Source organism: Rattus rattus, chromosome 2 (genome assembly GCF_011064425.1).
Source record: "Rattus rattus isolate New Zealand chromosome 2, Rrattus_CSIRO_v1, whole genome shotgun sequence".
Taxonomy (NCBI): Eukaryota; Metazoa; Chordata; class Mammalia; order Rodentia; family Muridae; genus Rattus; species Rattus rattus.
The window spans coordinates 9906099-9926996 of NC_046155.1; the positions used below are offsets into that span (position 1 = coordinate 9906099).

Below are 20898 nucleotides of genomic sequence, written 5' to 3' on the forward strand. Positions count from 1 at the left end.
GTGTGTGTGTGTGTGTGTGTGTGTGTGTGTGTGTGTGGTCGTGGAGGTGAGGGGCTTGTATGTGCCTGCTACTCTGTGCACTGGTGTGTCCGCACCTCTAGGGTGTTCAGGGAGAGGGCAGGCAGGTGGGTGGACATGTCGTGCTGTGTTACAGAGCAATGCCAGGGTCTCACGGCAGGTGTGTGGTGCACTTGACCTGCTGTCCCTGCCTTTCCTGCTTCTGTGTTGTTCCAATTCACGTGCACACTTTCGCATGGCTGGGTCCCCACTTTGGGGATCTAAGTATGCCTTCAGCTGTGTGTGTTACCACAGAGGTGCTGGCTGCCCTGCCCATTGCCTGTGCTGTCTTCTCCCTGCCCTTCTAGGTATCTGTTGGTCTGGTGTGAATTTTTATGTGTCCGTATGTGTGTTCATGTGTGCACGCCCTGCTGTTGGATCCTGGTGTCTTCCCCCAGGACCTGGCATATTCTGAGCATGTCTGTATCTGCCTGCTGTGGCCGCCCCTGTACTTCAAGCTGGTCTGTGCCAGGGGATGTGGCTTGTATCCAGCCTGTGTGGCTCTGTGCTCTCAAAGCTGTTTAATTTTAGCCTGCCCCAAGCCCTACACCATCTCCTCCTCACTGCCTGTCCCCACCTTTTCCTCCTCATGAGACATTCCAGTCTGGTCCCTGGGCAGGGTCTTAGTTGCCCCTTCCTAAGTCCCAGCTGAATGGAGCCTGGGCTAACCACTTGGCTGTTAAACCAGAGATCCTGGCCCCCTGGACCAGCATGGCATCGGGTATGGACACGGTTGCCTGCTAGGTGGTGGCCTGCCTTTCTCTAACTCTGGGTGAGAGTCTTATCAAATGTGTTGGATGAGTGGGGAACGGGGTGGGGACCAGGGCACATGGGGTTATCGCTTGCCCTAAATGGCTATTAAAGCCCAATGGGCACTTTTGTGCCATGTTGGAAATAGAACATAAGGTCTTGATTAATGTTCGATAAGCAAGCACTTTATCACTGAGCTACATCTTCAGCTGGTAAAAGAGCTTGTATTAAATCAGATTAAAACGTTAATGCTCAGGGCTGGGGTGATGGCTCAGTCGGTAAAAGACTTGCCACACAAGCACAAGGACCTGGGCCTCTAGAGCCCATGTTAAAAAAAAAAAAAAAAAAAAAAAGCTGTGCACGGTGCATTCGTAAACCGTCTGCTGGGGAACTGAAGTCAGGCAGGTTCCTGCAGCCCACCAGCTAGCCAAATTTAGCAAGCTCCAGACCAGTGAGTGACCCTGTATCAAAAACAATACAGATAATACCTGGGGAATGCCAATCAAGGCCTTCACATACATGCATATACACATGCATACACACATGCACATACACACATGTACATAGTATTCCTTTACTCTGGCTACATGCCGTAATATATAGATTCCAAGAACGTGGCTGGTCCTGTGTGAGACAGCTCAAGAACACTATTATCACGGTAGAGAGACACTGCCAGACAGAGCCGTGGTCCCCGCCTCACCTTGGCTGTAGGGTGAAGAACACTTTGGCTCTGATGAGGCTGAGCAAACACAGGTGGGGCTCTGGGAGAGAGGCTGTGGAGTGTTTGTAGAGGGTAATGACGTGGAGAGACACCTGGACAGGCCACCTAGTACCTCCCCTTTCCAGACTGGATGGAACAGGTTTCTGCAGAGCCGGGAGCTCACAAGAATAGCCATGTAAGTCAGAGAGCTGGGGGGGCTTTGGGGAGTAACGAGAAGCATGAAGGCTTCCTTAAACAGCCCCAAGGCAGCTCAGCCAATCACCTGAGGCAGAGGCTCAACAAGGATGAGCCCCGAGCGTGGGTCTTCAGGGGAAACCAGGCTTTCTGTGAACAAGGGTTTCACTCCGGCTGGCCCACAGGAAGTGACAAGGGCTGATTTCTCAGAGAAGATCCTGTGGCTACCCAGGCCCATGGAGTCCATCCCAGCCCTACTTGAAGCCCATGTTCACTAGAACTCCCTCCCTACCCCCCCACTTCCAGGTTGCCTGCAGGAGGGAAGGCTGTGAATACAGCCCCAGTGCCCGGCCAGACGCCACATGATGAGTCTGACCGCAGAACGGAGCCCCGTTCCTCTGTCTCGGACCTCGTCAACTCCCTTACCAGCGAGATGCTCATGGTGAGAAGGGGTGGGGATGGGCTGTGGGGGGGACCAGAAGTAGGCAACTCAGTCAGAGACTTAGGTACTCAGTCCCAGCATGATGGCTCTGCTGACTGAATGAGGCCTGCTCCCCTCCACCCCACCTTTCATCGAAATGCCTTTCCATGCCTCAGTTTCCTCATTTGTCTTACTTTGATCCTTTTCTCAACTAAGAAAAAGCCTAAGAAATCTTATCCACACAAGATGGGAAGAGAGGCTGTGAGGCAGGTGCCCCTTCCCTAAAATGGCAGAGATGGTAGTAAGGTGGAGACCCCAGGGGTGACTGTCTTGTAGCCCACCAGTGACCCCGTCACTCTGTTGCTGCCTGGCCTAAGATCCCAGTCTAAGTTGGTCATCACATCTGAGACTGCAGTTCCCATGACACCTCCTGGTGGCATCAGGGTGTCACAGCGGCTCATTCTTTCCAGAGGCCCAAGCCCATGTATGGCAAGTTGGCAGACAAGAGCCAGTTCAGGATCTGGTGGGCCAGAGGTTCCTGGAAGGCTTAGAGAGGGTTATGGTGGGAGCCTAGCACCTTCCTTTTCTACTGGACACAGCAGGGCTCAGATAATTTCCTTGGCTCCCATACTGCGAAGGCAGGGTTCTAGCCACCCCAACCACCCAGTCTCACTGGGGCTGCCTGTGTCCTGTATCCGGCCTGAGGTAGAGCGTGGGTTTGTATTTCCCTCTGCCTAGCCCTTTGCGACTTCCTTCCTATCTCTGACTCTGTGAAGGTTGGTCGTCTTTTGCTCTGTGAAGCCCATTGCCACAGACCACCCTGTCTCACTACATAGCCCCTTAATTGGTGTTATTTCCTGGTAGTGAAGTTCCCAGAAGGGACAGCCTTTTCCCAGCCAGCAGGCCAGCCCCCTGCTGCCCTGAGGGAAAGGCTAGCAGACTCAAGCAGCGGAAGGAAGTACAGACCCATCTCCCTCTCATGTGCTCCACAGATGCCCGGAGGTGGGAAGGCAAGGCTAATTACCCATCCCTCTGCCAGTGCCAGGTCATTGATATTAACAGTGACAGGAAAGATAGGCAGGCCAGAGTATGACCTGTGACCTCACCCTATGCAGCTGTCCAGACCCCAGGCTGCTGACTCTGAGAGCCAGGCGTCAGATACCTAAAGACAGACAGAACCAACCCCTCTGGGGAATGTGGGACCTGGCACAGGCTGACTTGATGTCCTTTAAGGCTGACTGCTGGGGCAGGGGAGGGGAAAGTTGGGCAGCCTGGTTGCCATGGAAATGGCTTGTTTACTAAGGCTTGGGGCTGGGCCTTGAGAAAGCACGTGGGTGTTTAGCTTCTGCCCCTTTAGAGGTGAAGTCTGCCTAGACAGACCAGATTTCCCCCAAGAGATGGAGCAATCTTAGGTGGGGCTGAGGCTACCCACACCTACAGTGGCCTAGGACTCCCCCATAATATGAGAGGGAATTGGGGTGCAGGTACTTTTGGCTGGTTCAGTCTACTTGTACCATGAACTCATTTATCCTCCCGGGAGTCCTGCAGTCTTAACGTTCCATGGTCCCCAGCTTTCAGGTTCACGGAAAGATGGCTGCTGTGATGGTAGGATGTGGGGTGCTCTACACTGGAAAGCCACATTCTGGGTGAGCCTAGGATAGAGCCTGCAGGCTGTGAGGTCAGCCAGGAGTACGCAGGGGCATCAGCAGTGGGCTAGGAAAGTAACTCAGGTGTTAGCGTGCTCTCCTAGCATGCATGAAGCACTGTTTGATCCCTAGCACCTAGTCAACTAGGTGTGGTGCCACATGTCCCATCAGTCGGGTGATAGAGGCAGGGGGTCAGCAGTTCAAGGACAACTTTTCAACAGCATTTGAGGCCAGCTGGACTAAATAAACGAACCCCAGTATCAAACACACACAAGTTCAGTGCAATTCCCCTTCAGCCACTGGGTGGAGCCCAAGGTCAAGTTCAAACTGAGGTCTAAGTTCAGGAGCCAGGACAAACGGCCCAGGTGCCCACAGTTGCTGGCCACAAACCTGACTTCAAGTTATGGCTAGCCATTCAGTCATGGGGCTTGAAGTGAATGACCTAAAGTCTGTGTGGGTGCTCCAAGCCAAACTTTGGACATACCAGTGCCTGCCTCAGGATAGAGTAAGACACAAAGGGGGCCAAGCATGGGGGAGAGTTAGTGTGCAGCGGGTAGCTGACCCGTGGGCAGTATCGTCCATCATCAATGTGACTTGGACACATCCCATTGGTGAGGGCAGGTCTTTGCTTTTAGTGGCTGTGGGGAGGGCCTTACTGTGACTTGGGGCCTGGGCCTGTGGAGTGGAGCTGGAAGTCAGAGAGGGTCCCTACTGCTAGGAAATCTTGTACGTGTAACTTAACCTTTTTGAGCCAGTCTCCTCAGCGAGAGGTGGGTGACAGCCGCCTGGCCTGGCAGTAAGAAGGTGACGTAAGAGTCTTCACCATGGTATGTGCCACTGTCTGCCTTCTGTCACTGGGATACTGTGTCGAGAAGCTGGGGTTGCCTCTCCAAGAAGCAGGGTTGGGCAAAGATTTTCTGAGGGAATGTGGGGAGAAGGCAAGTGCCTACCATTTCGTCCCACCTGCAGTTCCCTGGGGGCCACTCCTGGGTCCCCTCTATCACCAAAGGAGATGTGGACCATAAGATACTCAGGTCATCAGGGACCTTGACAGGGCAGGGTAGGACCCTAAGGTCTTCCACTATGTCGAGTGAGCGGTAACCCAACTGGGAGAGCCCCAACTGCCCCCTCCCGTTTCCATATCGTAATCAAAATGTGATGCCCAACCCTTCCTTGTGACCACCCCCTTGCCTTCCATGCCTGTCAGGTATCTCTTCTGAAGAATGGAGACCAGGAACAGGCATAGCCTGAGGTACAACCTCAGTCCCCAGGGACCCCAGTCTGCTTCAGTCGGGATCCCTGGGGACATCCTGGCAAGCCTATCTCAGTCATGCCCCTGGTGTCTCAGCCTCCCATCTGAACACTTGCTTTTCCTATGTTATACACTGCATCATTCACAGCCCCTAGAAAGCCTCTGTATAAGAGTTGGTATGTCTCCCATGAGTCCATGGCATAGGAGGGGAGACGGCCAGGACAGCCTTGGGCGACTCTTGGAGAAGGTTTCGAGAGGAGGTGGGAAAGCTGGGTGTCCAACTCACAACTCTGAGTCCAGGAGGCAGAACCATTCTGTCCCTATTCCCTCCGTTTCTGGTTAAGGCAGGGGATCTCAGAGCCTGAACATCCTCCACTGCCCATAAGTGTGATGGGGCATCACCCCAGCGGGCCACATGTTGCAAACGAGGAGAAATTGGCTAGCAGGCCTCCAGGCCAGACAGGTTTCTGGACCCTGACATGTTACTCAGGAGCCTGGTAGAGACAGAATCCCCACTAACCTGCCATCTTTTTCCACTGCAGCTCTCCCCAGGCTCCGAGGAGGATGAGGCCCATGAGGGCTGCAGCCGAGAGAACCTGGGCCGAATCCAGTTCAGTGTTGGCTACAACTTCCAGGAGTCCACACTCACCGTGAAAGTCATGAAGGCCCAGGAGCTGCCGGCCAAGGACTTCAGCGGCACTAGTGACCCCTTTGTCAAGATCTACCTACTACCCGACAAGAAGCACAAACTGGAGACCAAGGTGAAGCGGAAGAATCTAAACCCGCACTGGAACGAGACCTTTCTATTTGAAGGTGAGGCGGTTGCTACTCCCACTTCCCTGCCCACTGATCCATCCCACATGCACGGCCGCCATCAAGAAACATAGACGAACCCGCACCTGCAGGTCCACGGGCATGCAAGCACACATAGGCATGTAAGACGCACACACACACACACACACACACACACACACACACACACACACTAAACTTCCATGCACACACATGCTGGGTTAACCCAATGTGTGTTGTTCAGATTGATCCCAGGAGGTGAGAGAAGTCGACGTACTAGACACAGGCTTTGATGGGGAAGATTGTTACAGGCTAGGGTCCCAACTTATGACATTCAGAGGTCCTTTGCTATGGAGCAACCAGCTAAAGGGCCCCTGCAAATCTAGTGAAAGTACCAGAACCTTCTGGGACTTTTTCCTTCATCCTCATCTTCATCCTCTTCAGCTCTGGTCTAATCTGTCTGAACTGGAACCTCAGGTTTCCTATTTGCTAGCTGTGTGACATTAAGAAAAGTCCTAACCTCTCTGGTTCTTGGTTTCTTCATCTATAAAAGAGATGTGATGATAGTAATTAAACAAGTTAGCAACTTTTCAAAGCACATAGAGCAGGCCCTGACACCTAAAAGGCGCTGATATCAGCTACTTGGAGATGTGGTCTGTTGCCAGTCTTTGACCCCTCACTGCCATGGGAGACAAGCATGATCTCTGAGCCATTCCCTCTGGCTCCAAAGGCATTAAGCCAAATGTGCCCGTCCCCAAAGCAAATCTTATCCCTCATGTCTGAGAACACGGGGTCTGCAGTAAGGAGGGGACAGCTCCTATGCCAGGCAGGGTGCTACAGTGGGAAGCCTCAAGTCTCCCCATAACCTGGTTCAGTTGTGGAAAATCAGTCCCTGTGGATTACGGTTGCTTTAAGGTGCCCTGGTCTTCTAGAACCCAACACACTGCTGCTTCCCCAACTGGCATCCAGGCCAATCAGCACCTGTGTATTCTGTGCCTTGACAATGAGGTAAAAGCCTCTGTGTTTCTAGGCCTGTGCTTCCTCAGGTCAACATGGGCACTGTTTTAAAGATGGCACAGGTAGCCAGAGGCTTGGCATCTGAATGGCCAGCACATGGGTGAGGCTTATGGGCAGAGCCCCAATCCTCAACCCTCTCACACAAACATTTGCTCACTGACAACTTTTAGCTAGATCCTGGGAGTTCAGAGAAGACGGAGTCAGTCCTGTCTCATGGAGGGCAACGCTGTACTGATATTAAGCCACGGTCTGTGGGAACCCTGTATAGTTTCCTCTTAGTGTGCAGAGAAAAAGCCCTCAAAAACCAGCCATTCAAGGTGGGTTCTGGTAGATGAGTTTTTGGCATATAGGAGACTGTTTCGTGTGGCCCTGGAAAAACTGATTTAGACACAGGACCTCTTGGAGCCACTAATATCCCCAGGACACTTGTTTCCATGCATGTCACCTGGGCAGATGCCAAAGGTCACCTGGGCAAGGTCCCATGGGGCCTTCAAGATGAGCAAGACATATCTTCCTTAGTAGGTAGAAAGGGAGACAGACCCTGAATGAATCAGAGGGATCCTCCCCACGTCCACGTCCATCAGAGGCTCCTGTGGTTTCTGTGTCTTTGGTGAAGAGCCCACTAGTGTTCTTCCCACCCCTTCATCTCCATCACTCCAGCTGGTGGGGCTTCCTTAGGGGTTCCCTTCTTCCTGCTCACACCTCAGTATCTCACAACGCATCCAGGCTGGCCTATGCCTACCCCAGGCCACCCTTGCCTCCCAGAAGTCAGAGCTGCCCTCCTCCCTTTCTCTTCCATTCTGGTCGTGCCATCGGGCCAGCCCACTGGCGTTTATTCATCCATTCAATTATTTATCCTCTCTGTGTGCACATGCACATGTGCCAGGGAATGGGTGTGTTCAGGAACATGTGCACATGTGCATGCATGCATGTGTAAGGCAGAGGCTAACACTGGGCGTCTTCAACGGTTGACCTTCTTTAAGAAAGTATTTTATGTGCATTTGTGTGCATCTACTTAAGGAAGAGCCTTTTGAGTGAGGGGCCAGTGGAGGTCAGAGGTTATGAGCTACCTCACGTGATGCCAAGCCCAATGACTTTTGCTTGGTGCCCAGGATACACATGGTGGGAAGAGAGAACCAACCCAAGGTGTCCTCTGACTTCCACATTCACACTGGCACATGAATGTGCACACACATACACACATTCATGCATGCACACATTCGCACACATGAATGTAATTTAAAAGTGTTAAGTGACTGCCCTGCCCCAGCAGGCAAGCCAGAGGATAATGGAAGAAAGGATTGGATAGATCTGTTTGGGCTTGCCCTAAAGCCAAGAAGGCCCAGCGATAGAGTGTGCTACAGGGCAGCCCACCCCTTCTGTGATGCCAGGAAAGAACTAGATGTAAAAGTTGAAAACTGGCTGGAGCAGGCCTGGTGGGGGCTCACAGGTGAGGTCCTGATGAGGGCAGAGCCAGGACTTCAAGGCATCAGGAGAAAGGTATAGGGATGGGGCCTGGGCACTGAGGGAGGGCTGGGTACCAGCCCACAGAAGGAGGACAGCGGGGCCACAGTTGGGAGGACTGGCTTTCCTTCCGAGTACACTGGGATGTTAAAAGAAGCAGGCTGTGGCATACTGGCTATTTTTAAAAAAATCAATCTGGCCACAGTGTTGAGAATGGGAGTGGGGAGGGTGGTTTGGACGTTCTCATGGCTGACAGGCAAGAGGTGCTGGTGGTTTGGGTATCCAACATGGGCTCTGTTTAGGAAGAGCTGATAGGCAGGCTGATCCTCAGCCTTGGGAGGAAGTGAAGGAGAAAGCAGAGTCCCGGAACTCTGGTTCACTCTCACAGGCACCTTTCTGGTTTCCCTGTCCCCTCTCTTCCCAGGGCTCATTAGGTGATACAGCCTCAGGCAGAGCCTCTTGTCCAGACTTGGTCAAGGGAGCAAGGGGGCCACTGTCCAGACCTGAACACACACGCCATGAACACACTAATGGTCTTTGTCCTACTGTTGGTCCTGGGACTGTCACGTAAACCATCGGAGCCTCGGTTTCCCCATCTGCTGGGTCACATGACACAGAGTTCTTTCTGGCACTTCAGAAAGTGCTACTGCAGTCAGCTGTGGCCCCCTGGTGTAGGCTGGTGGCAGAGGTGACAAGGCCACCCCACTCACAGGGCCTTCCTTCCCCACCCCCATCCTTTGCTTCCCCCTCCACCCTCTCCTCCCTTCCACTCTCTCTCTCTCCCTTTTCTCCATTTTAACTTCTCACCTTGTTTGTCTGCCCCAGGGTTTCCCTATGAGAAAGTGGTACAGAGGGTCCTCTACCTCCAGGTCCTGGATTATGACCGTTTCAGCCGCAATGACCCCATTGGGGAGGTGTCCATCCCTCTCAACAAGGTGGACCTGACCCAGATGCAGACCTTCTGGAAGGATCTGAAGCCATGCAGCGATGGGAGTGTAAGTCCCCCTGTAGTCTTTGAGCTGAAGCAGTGTGGTCAGGGCTGGCAGAGGTTCCTCATCCACCCTCAGCCCCAGGATGTTAGCAGGGCTCAGAGTGGAGCACTGGTGGGCGGCCCCTAGAGAGCTGGCTGCCCCCCTATGGCTGGAACCCTGGGGTTTAGAACTTGGGGCGAATCACCTGAGTTGTACAATGACCCAGGGCTCTGTTCAGGGAACTGGGAGCCCTGAGTAAGCAAAGGTTCTCCAGAGGAGAGGAGACAAACAGAGGGGCTGCTATCACCCAGGTCATCACGTGGGACCCGTGGACAGCTGGGATCCCTGACCACGCCCTCCCTTCTAGTTTCCACACCTGACCTCCCTGAGGGAGATCAAGGAGAGCCCCTCCCTGTGGCCCAGCCTCACCCCTCTTGTTGCCCTACCAGGGGAGCCGAGGGGAGCTGCTCTTGTCTCTCTGCTACAACCCCTCTGCCAACTCCATCATCGTGAACATCATCAAAGCTCGCAACCTCAAAGCCATGGACATCGGGGGCACATCAGGTGCTGAGGCTTATCACGGCAGGATGGGCAGGCCCCCGGGGCGGGGGGAGCTTCCCATGACACAAGGGTCACTTCAGATATGGGAAATAGATGTATAGGGGCCCTAGCCCTAACCCCTGCCTGTTAGTCCTCTGACTAGAGATAGCAGAGCTCCTTGGACATATCCTGGGTCAGTGTCATCTTGGCAGCCAGACTTCCCTGAATCAGGAAGAAAGGTGACATTGTGGTGGGGAGACCCTAGTCCTAGCTCAGGTGCTGCTTGTGTGTGGCCTTGGGAAGACCCGTACTAGCATAAGAGCACTGAGGCAATGTCTAGGGTCATTTTAGGTTCTACCATATGACAATTACCCCCAATCCCTCTTGTTCTTGCCCTGGCGTGGCCTCGTCACCTACTTCAAAAGCATGCCAGCTCCCACTTAGGTTTTGCACCTGAGAGGGCATGAGGACCCTTGAGTCCCCCCAACACACACACACACACACGTCTGTCCCTCTGACCCTTCTGTCTACCACCACCTCCCAGACCCCTATGTGAAGGTGTGGCTGATGTATAAAGACAAGCGGGTAGAGAAAAAGAAGACGGTGACGAAGAAGAGGAACCTGAATCCCATCTTCAATGAGTCTTTCGCCTTTGACATACCCACGGAGAAGCTGAGGGAGACCACCATCATCATCACTGTCATGGACAAAGACAAGCTCAGCCGCAATGACGTCATTGGCAAGGTAGGGCTGGGCTGGGTGCATAGCCAGACCGGAAGGGTTTATCCTTAGGAGGCAGCGGGGGGCAAGGATGAGCATGGACCATGGCCCGGACATCAGGAAAGACCCAGCCAGACAGGGAAAGAAGGAACCTTGAATTCCCTAAAGGTTTTCTGAGTTCTCAGACTGGTTCAGCCCTGCTTATAGCTAAGTGGGGCTGTGGCGGAGCCCATGCCAGAAACCAAAGACCTTAATTACTTCAGCTCCTAGCTGATCTGCACAAAGCTGGCTGGGTGGTCCAGAATAAGTTACTCAGCCTTTCTGAGCTTCTGTGTTATCTGTAAATGAAGCTAATGCCAACCGTGCAGAAGGTCCCAGGGCAAGGTCAGACCCACCTGAGACAGAAGGGGATTCCGAATGAAGGCGACCTCTTCTTGCATGTTAGGCAAGAAGCCAGACATGACTTGAGTTTCTTGACAACACAATTCTATGACATAATCTCTCCACTTTTCTACTTTGAAAAGCACGTTCCTGTGTTTCTAACGCTATGTTGGGACTCAGTACAGATGCAAAAGTCTAGCTGCCTGGGTTCTGGTTTTGTTGTTTGTGACTTTTAGAATGGAGCCCACTTATCCACTGACACTAAGGTATACTTCCCTTAAAAAGCTGTCACCTCTCTGTTGGGAAGAGAAAAGCATCATTTCCTCTGCTTAAAATGAGAGTCAGGAAGTGCCAGCCACACAGTGTAGTGGGAGCATTTGATAAGGACAGTGAGAGAGATGCTCAGCCTGGCGCTTGAAGTACACATGTAGCTTCTATTGTAACAAAAGCTAGGTTTGAAATGTTTCTTCCTATGGTGTAGTCATTTGTTCAGTATCAGCAGTTTGACTTCCATCATAGTCTTTGTTTTGTTTTGAGACAGTTTCCCTGTGTGTCCCTAGTTGTCCTGGGACTGGCTCTGTAGACCAGGCTGGCCTTGAACTCGAAAGATCCAATTGCCTCTGTCTCCCTACTGCTGGGATTAAAGGCATGCGCCACCAGCATAGGCTGGCCTCAGATTCCTTACGTAGCTGAGTATGGTTTTGGATTTCTGGTCCTGCTGCCTCTCTCTTCCAAACACTGTGATTGGTTATAGGCAAGTGCCATGGTACCTGCTTTATGCAGTGCAGGGGATTGAATATGGGGCTTCACATGTGCTGGGCACTCATGAACCCTGACCAAGTCATAGAAATTTGACCAGGAATAGAGCAGAGAGCCAGTGATCAGGGAGAGGAAGTGAAGGTGTGGAAACACAGGTTCCCTTGGTATATGACTGTCTTAGATACTTTTCCCCTGCATGGTGAAAAAGCACCATGACCAAGACAACTCATACTTTAATTTAATAAAATAATAATTTATGCATCTAATTGGGGACTTGCTTACAATTTCAAAGGGTGAGTCTGGGACCATCATGACGAGGAACATGGCAGCAGGCAGGCAGGCATAGTGCTGGTGCAGTAACTAAGCGTTCACATCTGAGTTGGCAGTGAGAGCTAATAGCATGGGCTTCTAAAACCTCAAAGCCCAGCCCCAGTGACAAACCTCCTTCAACAAGGCCACACTTCCTAATCCTTCCCAAACAGTTCCACCAGTGGAGGACCAAGCATTTAAATATAATGAGCTTATAGTGTCCTTCTTATTCAAACCCCAGCAATGTGTTTAGAGAAGGATGGTCTGGCATCTGCAGAAAAGGGGCCAATCTGGAGGCATTCTCTGAGGAATGCCTTGTTGGGAAGAGAAAAGCAGCCAGCCTTGTGGAAGAAAGCTGGCCCCAGGAGTATCATTCAGCCAACCTGTGGGCACAGGTATAGAGTAGTGTACATGCTGTGAGCAGGGCCCACTGAGCCTCCCAGAGGCCCTTCTAGCCTCTACTAAAGCTCTGCTTTATAGAAGTAGGTGTTACTTGGGAGAGAACCTTTAGCTTCCTTTACCAGACCAGCCCTCTGTGGGCCAAACCAAGTCAAAATGGTTTTGTTCTTGCTTTGGTCTGAGTAGTTAAAGAAGCCTAGGGATGATCTTGGAACCTTTCTGCGTCACAGGCCCAGCTCAACTCCCAGAGGCTGGGAATCTGGCCTTGTTACGGGCCGTGGAACATTCTGGGCTGATGTTGCAAATGCAGGTAGTCACAGAGGAGCACTTGGCTGAGACCTGTGGTGGTGGTAATGGTGGGACAGTGGGGTGGAGTACTCAGTGAGCCTTAGAGGGAACTGACTGAGAACTTAGTCAGGAGAGGGCGGCAGACTTGTGCAGTCTCCAGCTCTCTCTTGTTATCAGTCGGTTGCACAGAGGAGCCTGAGGCTGAGAGATATTCCACCCCTGAATAGTATTTGCTCATTTTGTCCTGGTGTTTTATCGTTTGTTTGTTCTGACAGGGTCTCACATTATAGCCCAGTCTGGCCTGTACATAGTGGTCAAATTCATTATGTACCCTCAGGGTAGCCTCATACTCAAAGCAATCCTTCTGTCTCAGTGTGTGAATTTTAGGTACGAGATACTACACCTGATAATTTTAAATGTACAGAAAAGTAGGAAGTATGTTATGGCATATCCATGTCCCTCTGGCCCAGTGTCCTCGTGGTGTATCTGTCACAGCTTAAGGAACTGACCTGGAGCCTTGCTGTGAACCCGACAGACTTCATTTGCATTTGGCCAGTTCTCCCACTAATGCCCCAGGCCTGCTCCAGGATCCAGTATTAGCTAGCACATTGTACTCTGTAGTCAAGGTCCCCTGGCTCTTTGAACTGTGACAGTTTCTTGCCCTTTAAATTGTCATCTTGATGGCTTTAAGGTGCCCTGGCCAGGGTCCGGCAACACTGTCTGCTTTTCTTCCAATGGCCCTGGTCTTGAGCATTCAGCATTGGCTAGGCCAGGCTCAGCTGAGACTACTTGGGGAGTTTCTGGGGCAGCCCTGTAATGCTGTGGAGCCCCTACAAGAGCCTGGGCTGGATTGGTAGTCTAGAACCACCAAGACTTTCCTTACACCATTTGAACTTTTAAACTATGGCTGAAGGTAAGACTTTTAACTGTGTGTGCCTTAGTTTCCCCATCTGAAACCTGGGACTAATCATGTAGTTTGCTTACCTGCCAAGTTTGTAAGTGTACACTGACCTCGAGATATAAAGCCCCCAGTACAAAGTCTGGGGGTAGGATGGGGACAGGAAATGCCAGGAGATGGGAGAGACAATAACAATGGTGTCCCTTCCTAGGACAGGGAAGGCTGCCCCAGCCAAGCGCCCGTGTCCTGACCTTCACAGTAAAATGGGCTGCAGTTCAATGTCGAAGGGCCAGGCATGCCCAGGCCCTTGAGGGATGGCACAGGCAGGGAACTAGGTCAGGCTGGGAAAGGAAAGAGGCAGCCTCTGTGGGCCAGGCTGTTACACGGGACAGGGCCCAAGCCTCGGAGCCTGCCATAATGCATCTTCTCTTCCTCCCCAGATCTACCTGTCCTGGAAGAGCGGACCAGGCGAGGTGAAGCACTGGAAAGACATGATCGCTCGTCCCCGGCAGCCTGTGGCCCAGTGGCACCAGCTGAAAGCCTGAGAGGGGCCGAGGGAGGCCCCGAGGGCCAAGGCCTGGCTCCCCATCATGCCCCTACCACTTTATGCACAATGCCCAGCCCGGCCCCCTGCCATGGGTGAGGGGAGAACCCCGAGGGCTCAGCCAGGGAGGGGTACCAGAACTCTACTGGGCCCCATTTCTAGGAAGTACCAGCCCCACCTCCGTGAGTCCAGCTCGGGAGTGGGAGCTCTGGGAGCCATTTCCCTGCTTTGCCTCTTTCTTTCCTGATTTGCTGATACTAAAGACGTGGGGGACAGCTCAAGAGCCAGATGGGCAGATCCCTCCAGAGGCCCGCCAGGTGGGCGTAGCCCCCGTTTTCTTTAAGGCAGTGCCTGGAGTGGAGAGAAGCCACCCCTTCCCTAGCCCCCCTTTTTGGGGCCCAGAAGAGGAAGGCCGAGGCGTTTGGCCTCGGCCTGGTCATCAGGCCCATCCCCAGCTTCAGGTGCCGACTGGGCCCTGGACACTGAGGGTAGTATATAGCCTGTGCTCCAGATTCCTGGAGGCGTGGCCCTGTGTATTTGTGTTGTGTCTACTGTGTGTGTGTGTGTGTGTGTGTGTGTGTGTGTGTGTGTGTGTGCCCACATGCGTGTACACATGTGCACCTGGAAGCTCATGCGCACATGTGTGAAAGGGGGTGCTCCCTCCCTGTCCCCCTGGGGCCAGCCAGCAGTGCTGATTGGCTATGGAGAATAGCAGAGTTTCTTGAGGAGGAAGTGGGGCTGGGTCAGGCAGAGGTCAAGGCCACAGGGAAGGTAGGAGAGGAAGGGTATGGACAGCTGAGAAGTGGGGACCAGGGCAGATGGCTGTTTCAGCTGCCTCCTGGCGCCCACTTTGCCTGTCTCTGTAGCCCCCACCCCCACAGTTCCCCGGTAGCAACTCCCCACTGCAGTGTCATTCCTTGGGCCTGGGCTCACACTTTGTAGGCACCTACTCACCGTGTGCATGGCCTTCCAACAGGGCACCACTCCCATCCTTCTCAGGCATCCCTACCCCTCACCTGGGGACCCCACCCTCCCAGATCTCATATTGCAGCCAAGTTGGCATCTGCTCCACACTCTCTGGCTTGGATACAGCCCCTGACCCCCACCCCTTACCCCGACACCTCTGCCTTTTCTTTGCATAATCTGATCAACCCCTGGCCTTCTCCAGGCTGTTTTGACACATACCCCACCCCAACCCCAGAGTAGTACCTCTTTCTGCCCCTCCCACCCACCATGTAAGCAAAGGAAACAGGGGACATTCCAGGAGTCTGAGGTTGCCATACCCAAAGAAGCTGCCGCTTCTTCTCCCAGCCTCTGCTGAGACTAGAACTGGCTTCCCCTTGGAAACAGCAGACTCCAGAATGATCCCTCTTAAGTCCCGTCACCCCTGTGCTGTATTGAAAAAAGACCCAACTGGGCAAAGAGCCTCAAAACCAATTCAGTGACTTGAGCCCAACATTCCCAGATTCGACCACCAGGTGGCACCAGAGCACCACATCTATGGTAGCAGTTGGGGACCACAGTTACGGTTCTACCCTGGCTGGCAACTTGCCACCCCAAAGATGGAAGGGGGTCTGGACTGGATCTGCATGTCTAGAGCACAGTGGGAGCATAGGCATTTGGGCATATTTAAATTCCTTCAGAGGGCTTCCCCTAACAGCTCAACTTTCTAGCTGGGGTGAGATCTCCTTTTGTTCCTATGAAATGTTCTTATCAGATTTTACACCCTGTCCCCAGGAGGAGTCTCTTATGTAGTAGGTGAATCATTTGTAGAGTGAATAATTCCATTGTGAAACAAATAGTTACCCATATTACTTGTAAATCTAAATGTTTGTAGACTGCAGCTTTCGCTTTAGGTAGGATCTCCCCCAACTCCCCTGCCCAGCTGGGTGTAGCCCCCCTGGCAAGGGCTCCTCCCAACCCCCTGCAGAGGCTGTGTGGAAATAGAAGAGGGTGATGTAGGAAGTCTGGGAGTTTGGAGAGAAGTTGCTGCCATCCTTCCCTCCATCTGCCTCGGTCTCCTGAGTACTTCCACAGAGCCATCTGAGGGACCCGAGCAACTTGCACCAGTAGGTGTAAGGCTGGCATCAGATTTATGCAGGGCTCGCTCATGCACCTCCTAGCCAGTCAGCTCAGAGAGCATCCCCAACAGAGCTGTCCTCCCCTCAAGCTACTAGGAATAGTAGTGACCCAACCTGGGATTCTTCAGCCCCCACGTGTAGGTGGGGGGGGGTGCCAGCAAGAGGCTTCAAACTGTGGGCTGAGAGCAGAGTGGGTTTGCACAAGTCGAAGCTGGATGATGGAGTCTGGGCCTACGATGATTAAGGGAAGGCAACTGGAAGAACATGGAAACGGGGAGGGGGGGGAGGACTTGAGGGTGAGGAGAGCACCAGGGCTCTGCCACTAATGTCCTAGGATGTTGGGCAAGTCACCCACACTCCCTGGGCCTCAGTTTCTCCATCTGTAAAATGATGGTAATAATACTTCACCTACCTCATGGGGGAGGTTGTGAGGCCACCATCACCTGACCAAGGGGATCAAGGCAGGAGGGGCTCTGAAGGTGCTACCCAGAGCAAAGTTGTCGCTGACTCCTGAAAGCAAGGCCACCTGCCCGTCCACCCTACCCCACAGAGCCTCTAGGGACCGCCAGAGCCAATCTGTCTCTTCACTGTGTCCCAACCCCCTTTAAGAGCATCATCTGACATCTTGTGGGCACCCTAGACTAGTTGTTATGTTGTTTAAGTAGCCTTTCTTGTGACCATCTTCTCTGTGTAACTGCTATACAAATTCCACCTGCCCCAGCACACCCCTCCACCTGCCCTCCAGCACCAGAGGCCAGGGAAGGGACAAAGGAAAACAGCCACAAAAAAAAAAAAAAAAAAAAAGGGGGCTCAGCTGGGACCCCAGGGGTGGGAACTGGTGGCGCTGTTTGTATTGTGTTTGAGTCCTTGAGCGCAAGTGTTTTATAAAAAATAAAACAAAAATCCACTATCACAAAAAAAAAAGAAAAAAGAAAAAAAATTCAGCAAAGAGAACTGAAGACAAAAGGGAAAAAGAACCATACGATTTTTCCACCATATGCACCCTCTAAGCCAGCAAAATTTTCCTCTTTGCAAAATCATATTTTTGTGGGAATGGGCCCTGCTTTTTGTGGCAAGGCCTGTTCTGATTAATAAAGGATCGTGAAAAAGTAGGGCCTTGGCTGTTTCCTCTGAGGGTCCCAGCCCTCTCTCTCTTCTTCCAAGGGAAGCAACAGCTGGGATTGGAGGGAATGGGGGGTCTTGGGGTTCTCCACTCAGCTTGTCACCTCTGATTTTTCATTAGTGACTGGGGCCTGCCTGAGCTCACTCTCAGATCTAGACTAATCCCCACTACATTCACCAGCTGCCCCAAAGCAGAGAGCATTGCATGTCCCAGGTCAGACCTAAAGTCATCTTAGAAGTAGTGGGAACTCCCTAAGATCTCCAAGACCTCCCTTGGAATCCACTTAGTTGGGCACACACTCTCTCTCTTGCCAGGGAACCCTTATTACGCTCCCAGGTGGGTTGAAAAAGCAAAGATGGGACCCCAGCCACCATCTTACCATCACCTCTGCTCAGCTGCTATGACTTGGGGCCAATGTCTCCTTCTAGGACTTGGCAGGGGAAAGAACAGGCTGAGCTCTAGGTCAGCCTGCTGGACCCATGGCCTTTCTCCAACCTATTGTCTAGGCTGATTTTCTATGGTTGGAAAAAAAAAAAAAACTCTCCCATCTAAAGAGCCCCATTGGCCAGTCCCAGGCCGAGGACCTGAGAGACTCCAGTGCCCTCTTGTCTGTGGCTCTGGCAAGCCATGTCCTTCGCTGTGCTCTCAGTGTCCTCGACTCACAAAGAAGCAATAATTTCCCAGCCACTCCCTGCTTGGTCCAGGGCAGCTGGCCTGCCAGTTCTCAGGGTACTGCAGAAGGCCAACTATATCTGCTTCAGATAGGCACTAAGGGAACCCCATAATTCCATGGGCCCTGCCCCACTCTGAAGTGAAGAGGGTCACATACCCTCTGTCCCCCACATCTGGGGGCCAGCAGCTGCCTCCTCAACCTGTACTAAGTACCCCCATTCTGAAGCTGCCTACCTTCTCCTCTTCTGCCCCTTTAACGTCCTACAATGTGGGTTAAAATCCCTTTTTAAAGGTGTACGCAGGCTAGGGTATAGCTCAGAGGTACAGCTCTTGCCCTACTGTGCACAAGCATCTGACAGGGGGCAGAACGGTTTCAGTTGGCTTCTGTTCCAGAAGTTCGAGGGAGTCCTGGGTCAGGTAAGTAGCTTCAGGGTCACCCTGGATATGGTTTAGCTTTTCTTCGGGAAAATAAACCCAAGAAACAGTTTTAGCAAAGTTGGTTCAGCACAGCAGAGGTGCCAGGCCCTGGCCACTGGCACAGGGCCTCTACCCTGGACTTCGGAGGCTCAGTCCCTCTGCCTGCTCTGAGCTACTCACACATCCCTTCATGTGCCTGAGACCACTCTCTCTTGCAAGCCCCTCCCAGATGCACTACTTCTAAAGGTCTCTCTGACCTTTCTGGATTCTGGGCTCTCCTCTCCTTCTCTGAGACAGACAGCTGAGGGATAATCTGGACATGCTTCATGCCCCCATCCTAAGCTGCTCCCATCTGTTTCTCGTGAAGTCATCCACTTCCCGTGTCTGGGTCCTGTGTGTGTCTGTGTGTCTGTGGATGCACATGAATGCAAGTGTGGTGTCTCTTAGATTGTGAGCCCTTGGGCAGGGTTCCCTGTCTGAATAGACGTTCTGTGTGGCACGCCTGGCTGTGTTAATAAATGTCCATCTTCAGACTCGCAGTGCCCTGATGTCTTGAGGAGGCTTTGGGAGGCATAAGAAAGCCGGTGTGGCTGCATGAAAGGAGGGGAGGGGATTCTGCGGAGGGTCTCCCGTTCCCAACCACCCCGTTTCCCCCTTTATCAAACCCTTGCGGTGGGCAATTATAAAGCTAGGAAAGGACCCTGCTAACGTCCCAGACTCGGATGCCTTGCCTGCCAATCAAAAGGTCGGCTGGTCTGGAGGCTTGGGAATCAGTCTAGAGACTGGAGACTCAGAGGGGAGGAGACGGGCTATGATTCTCATCCGTCTCACTTGCCAACTTGCCAGCCAGCCAAGGGTGGAGTAGCTCTTCCAGAGTGGGAACTGAGCGCTGGGTTAGGAGACCACAAATAGGCCAATAGGCAAGTCCCAGAACTCTCTCCTCAACCTGTTTCTTGTCCTACCACCCCCTCTTCCCACCACTCATGTCCCCTTGGCTTTTTCTCCCAGCTCCCTTGGCCCCTGCCCCTGCCAGCCACACACCTGTCTCCTAGAGCTTTCCTGTCCCACTCACCATGTGTCCCACATCTGACTGCCCCGGTGGGTGGCGGGGGGATCACAGATAAGGCTGTGGTTACAAGTGTCACACATCTCTTTCTTCTCTTCAGGGGCCTACTCAGGAACTTATAGGGTGGCGGGGCTAATGGGATCCCTCATAAGGTGCTCTCTTCACACCTAAGGAAGCTGGGTCGGGGGAACTGGTGATAGACGCTCCTTTCTCAAGTGCCCTCGTTTCCTCAGAGAGATCCATACCAGTGCTTCGGGCATCTGCATGAACTCTAGCCAAACTAACTTTCCAGAAGAAACTGGATCTGCGTCTGACAGCCTCAGTACCTCCTCCTTGGATGGTTAATAGTCATAGATAAGGGTGCTAAGCTGAGTAAGGGAAAAGAGGGGGGGACCTGAACATGAACACATCAGGATGACGTAGGAGAGTCCACTGTAGGGCACTGCCCAGACCATCTGGCTTTGGGTGAGCCAGGGCCGGGAAGCAGAGACATCAGAAAGGAAACGTGAACTGTAGCTACGCAGGAAAGCACGGTAGATAAAACGGTGGGTGGCGTATTGGGCTGGGGCATCAGACTTAAAAACCCATTCTTCTCAGCTACAGATGGAGAAACTAAGGGATCCAAGGTTTCATCGGGGTCGTTCAGCCAACAGCAGAGTTAGGAGCAGGGACAGACCTGGTCCATGGTGTTCTCCCTTGGACCTGACAAGTTCTGGAACCAGAGGTCAGACTCTGGTGAGCTGCAAGTCTCACTCAAACCACCTGATAACCTTACCTCTCAAATCCTTACCCCCGCGTTACCAGACTCCAGAGAGCCCCAATGGAACCTCAACAGAAACAAAGCCTACAGCTGGGTCCCACATTAGTCTCATGCCCCACCTTTCATTCTCTCTGTCGGTCTAGTCTTATCTCACTCTAGATCTATACCCAGCCTCCCCCTTACCCAGAGCCCAGCCCAATGTGCTAGTCTAGCTACTGGGTTGAGCCTGACCTTTTGACTTCATATGACATCAGCTTTCATTGCCATGGTGATGGGGACCAAAACTGAAGGGACTGAGGCTGAGAAAGGCAAAGGAGAATGGAGCAAGTGCAGGCGCAGAGTGAGCGGGAGGGGCCAGTACTGTCCAGCGAATAAAAGAATAAAAGAAAGCCAGCCCCGCTGGTGGGAGAGCCAAGATTAGAATCCAAGAACCAAGCTGCAGATGACCCCCCACAGCATAACCAAGGGTAGGGTGAAGCAGAACATGAGGGCACCCGAAGACGTCAATGCTATTTCCCTCTGCAATGGGCATTTGTTCCCCAGACAAGAAGGGCACAACAGCTGGCCAGGGTCATCCTGACACAGAGTTGGAGCACATGGCGGGGGAGGTGCACCCACCCCAGTGGAACTTGGTGCTCCCGGACTTATAAATAAATAGACATGTGGGAAACACGCA

General features: G+C 52.7%; 1 protein-coding gene across 6 annotated transcripts in view; it reads left to right on the top strand.

The window, feature by feature from the left end:
- Positions 1 to 18929, top strand: part of Syt7 (synaptotagmin 7) — a 62949-nt gene extending 44020 nt beyond the window's left edge. For all 6 annotated transcript variants that reach the window (XM_032891597.1, XM_032891599.1, XM_032891601.1 and 3 more), the window contains 6 exons: positions 2009 to 2144; positions 5564 to 5834; positions 9120 to 9289; positions 9715 to 9829; positions 10350 to 10549; positions 14000 to 18929. In XM_032891597.1, coding sequence (XP_032747488.1) covers positions 2009 to 2144; positions 5564 to 5834; positions 9120 to 9289; positions 9715 to 9829; positions 10350 to 10549; positions 14000 to 14104 — 997 coding nt within the window. In that variant the 3' untranslated portion in view covers positions 14105 to 18929. The remainder of the gene's footprint in view (positions 1 to 2008; positions 2145 to 5563; positions 5835 to 9119; positions 9290 to 9714; positions 9830 to 10349; positions 10550 to 13999) is intronic.
- Positions 18930 to 20898: the final 1969 nt, after the last annotated feature.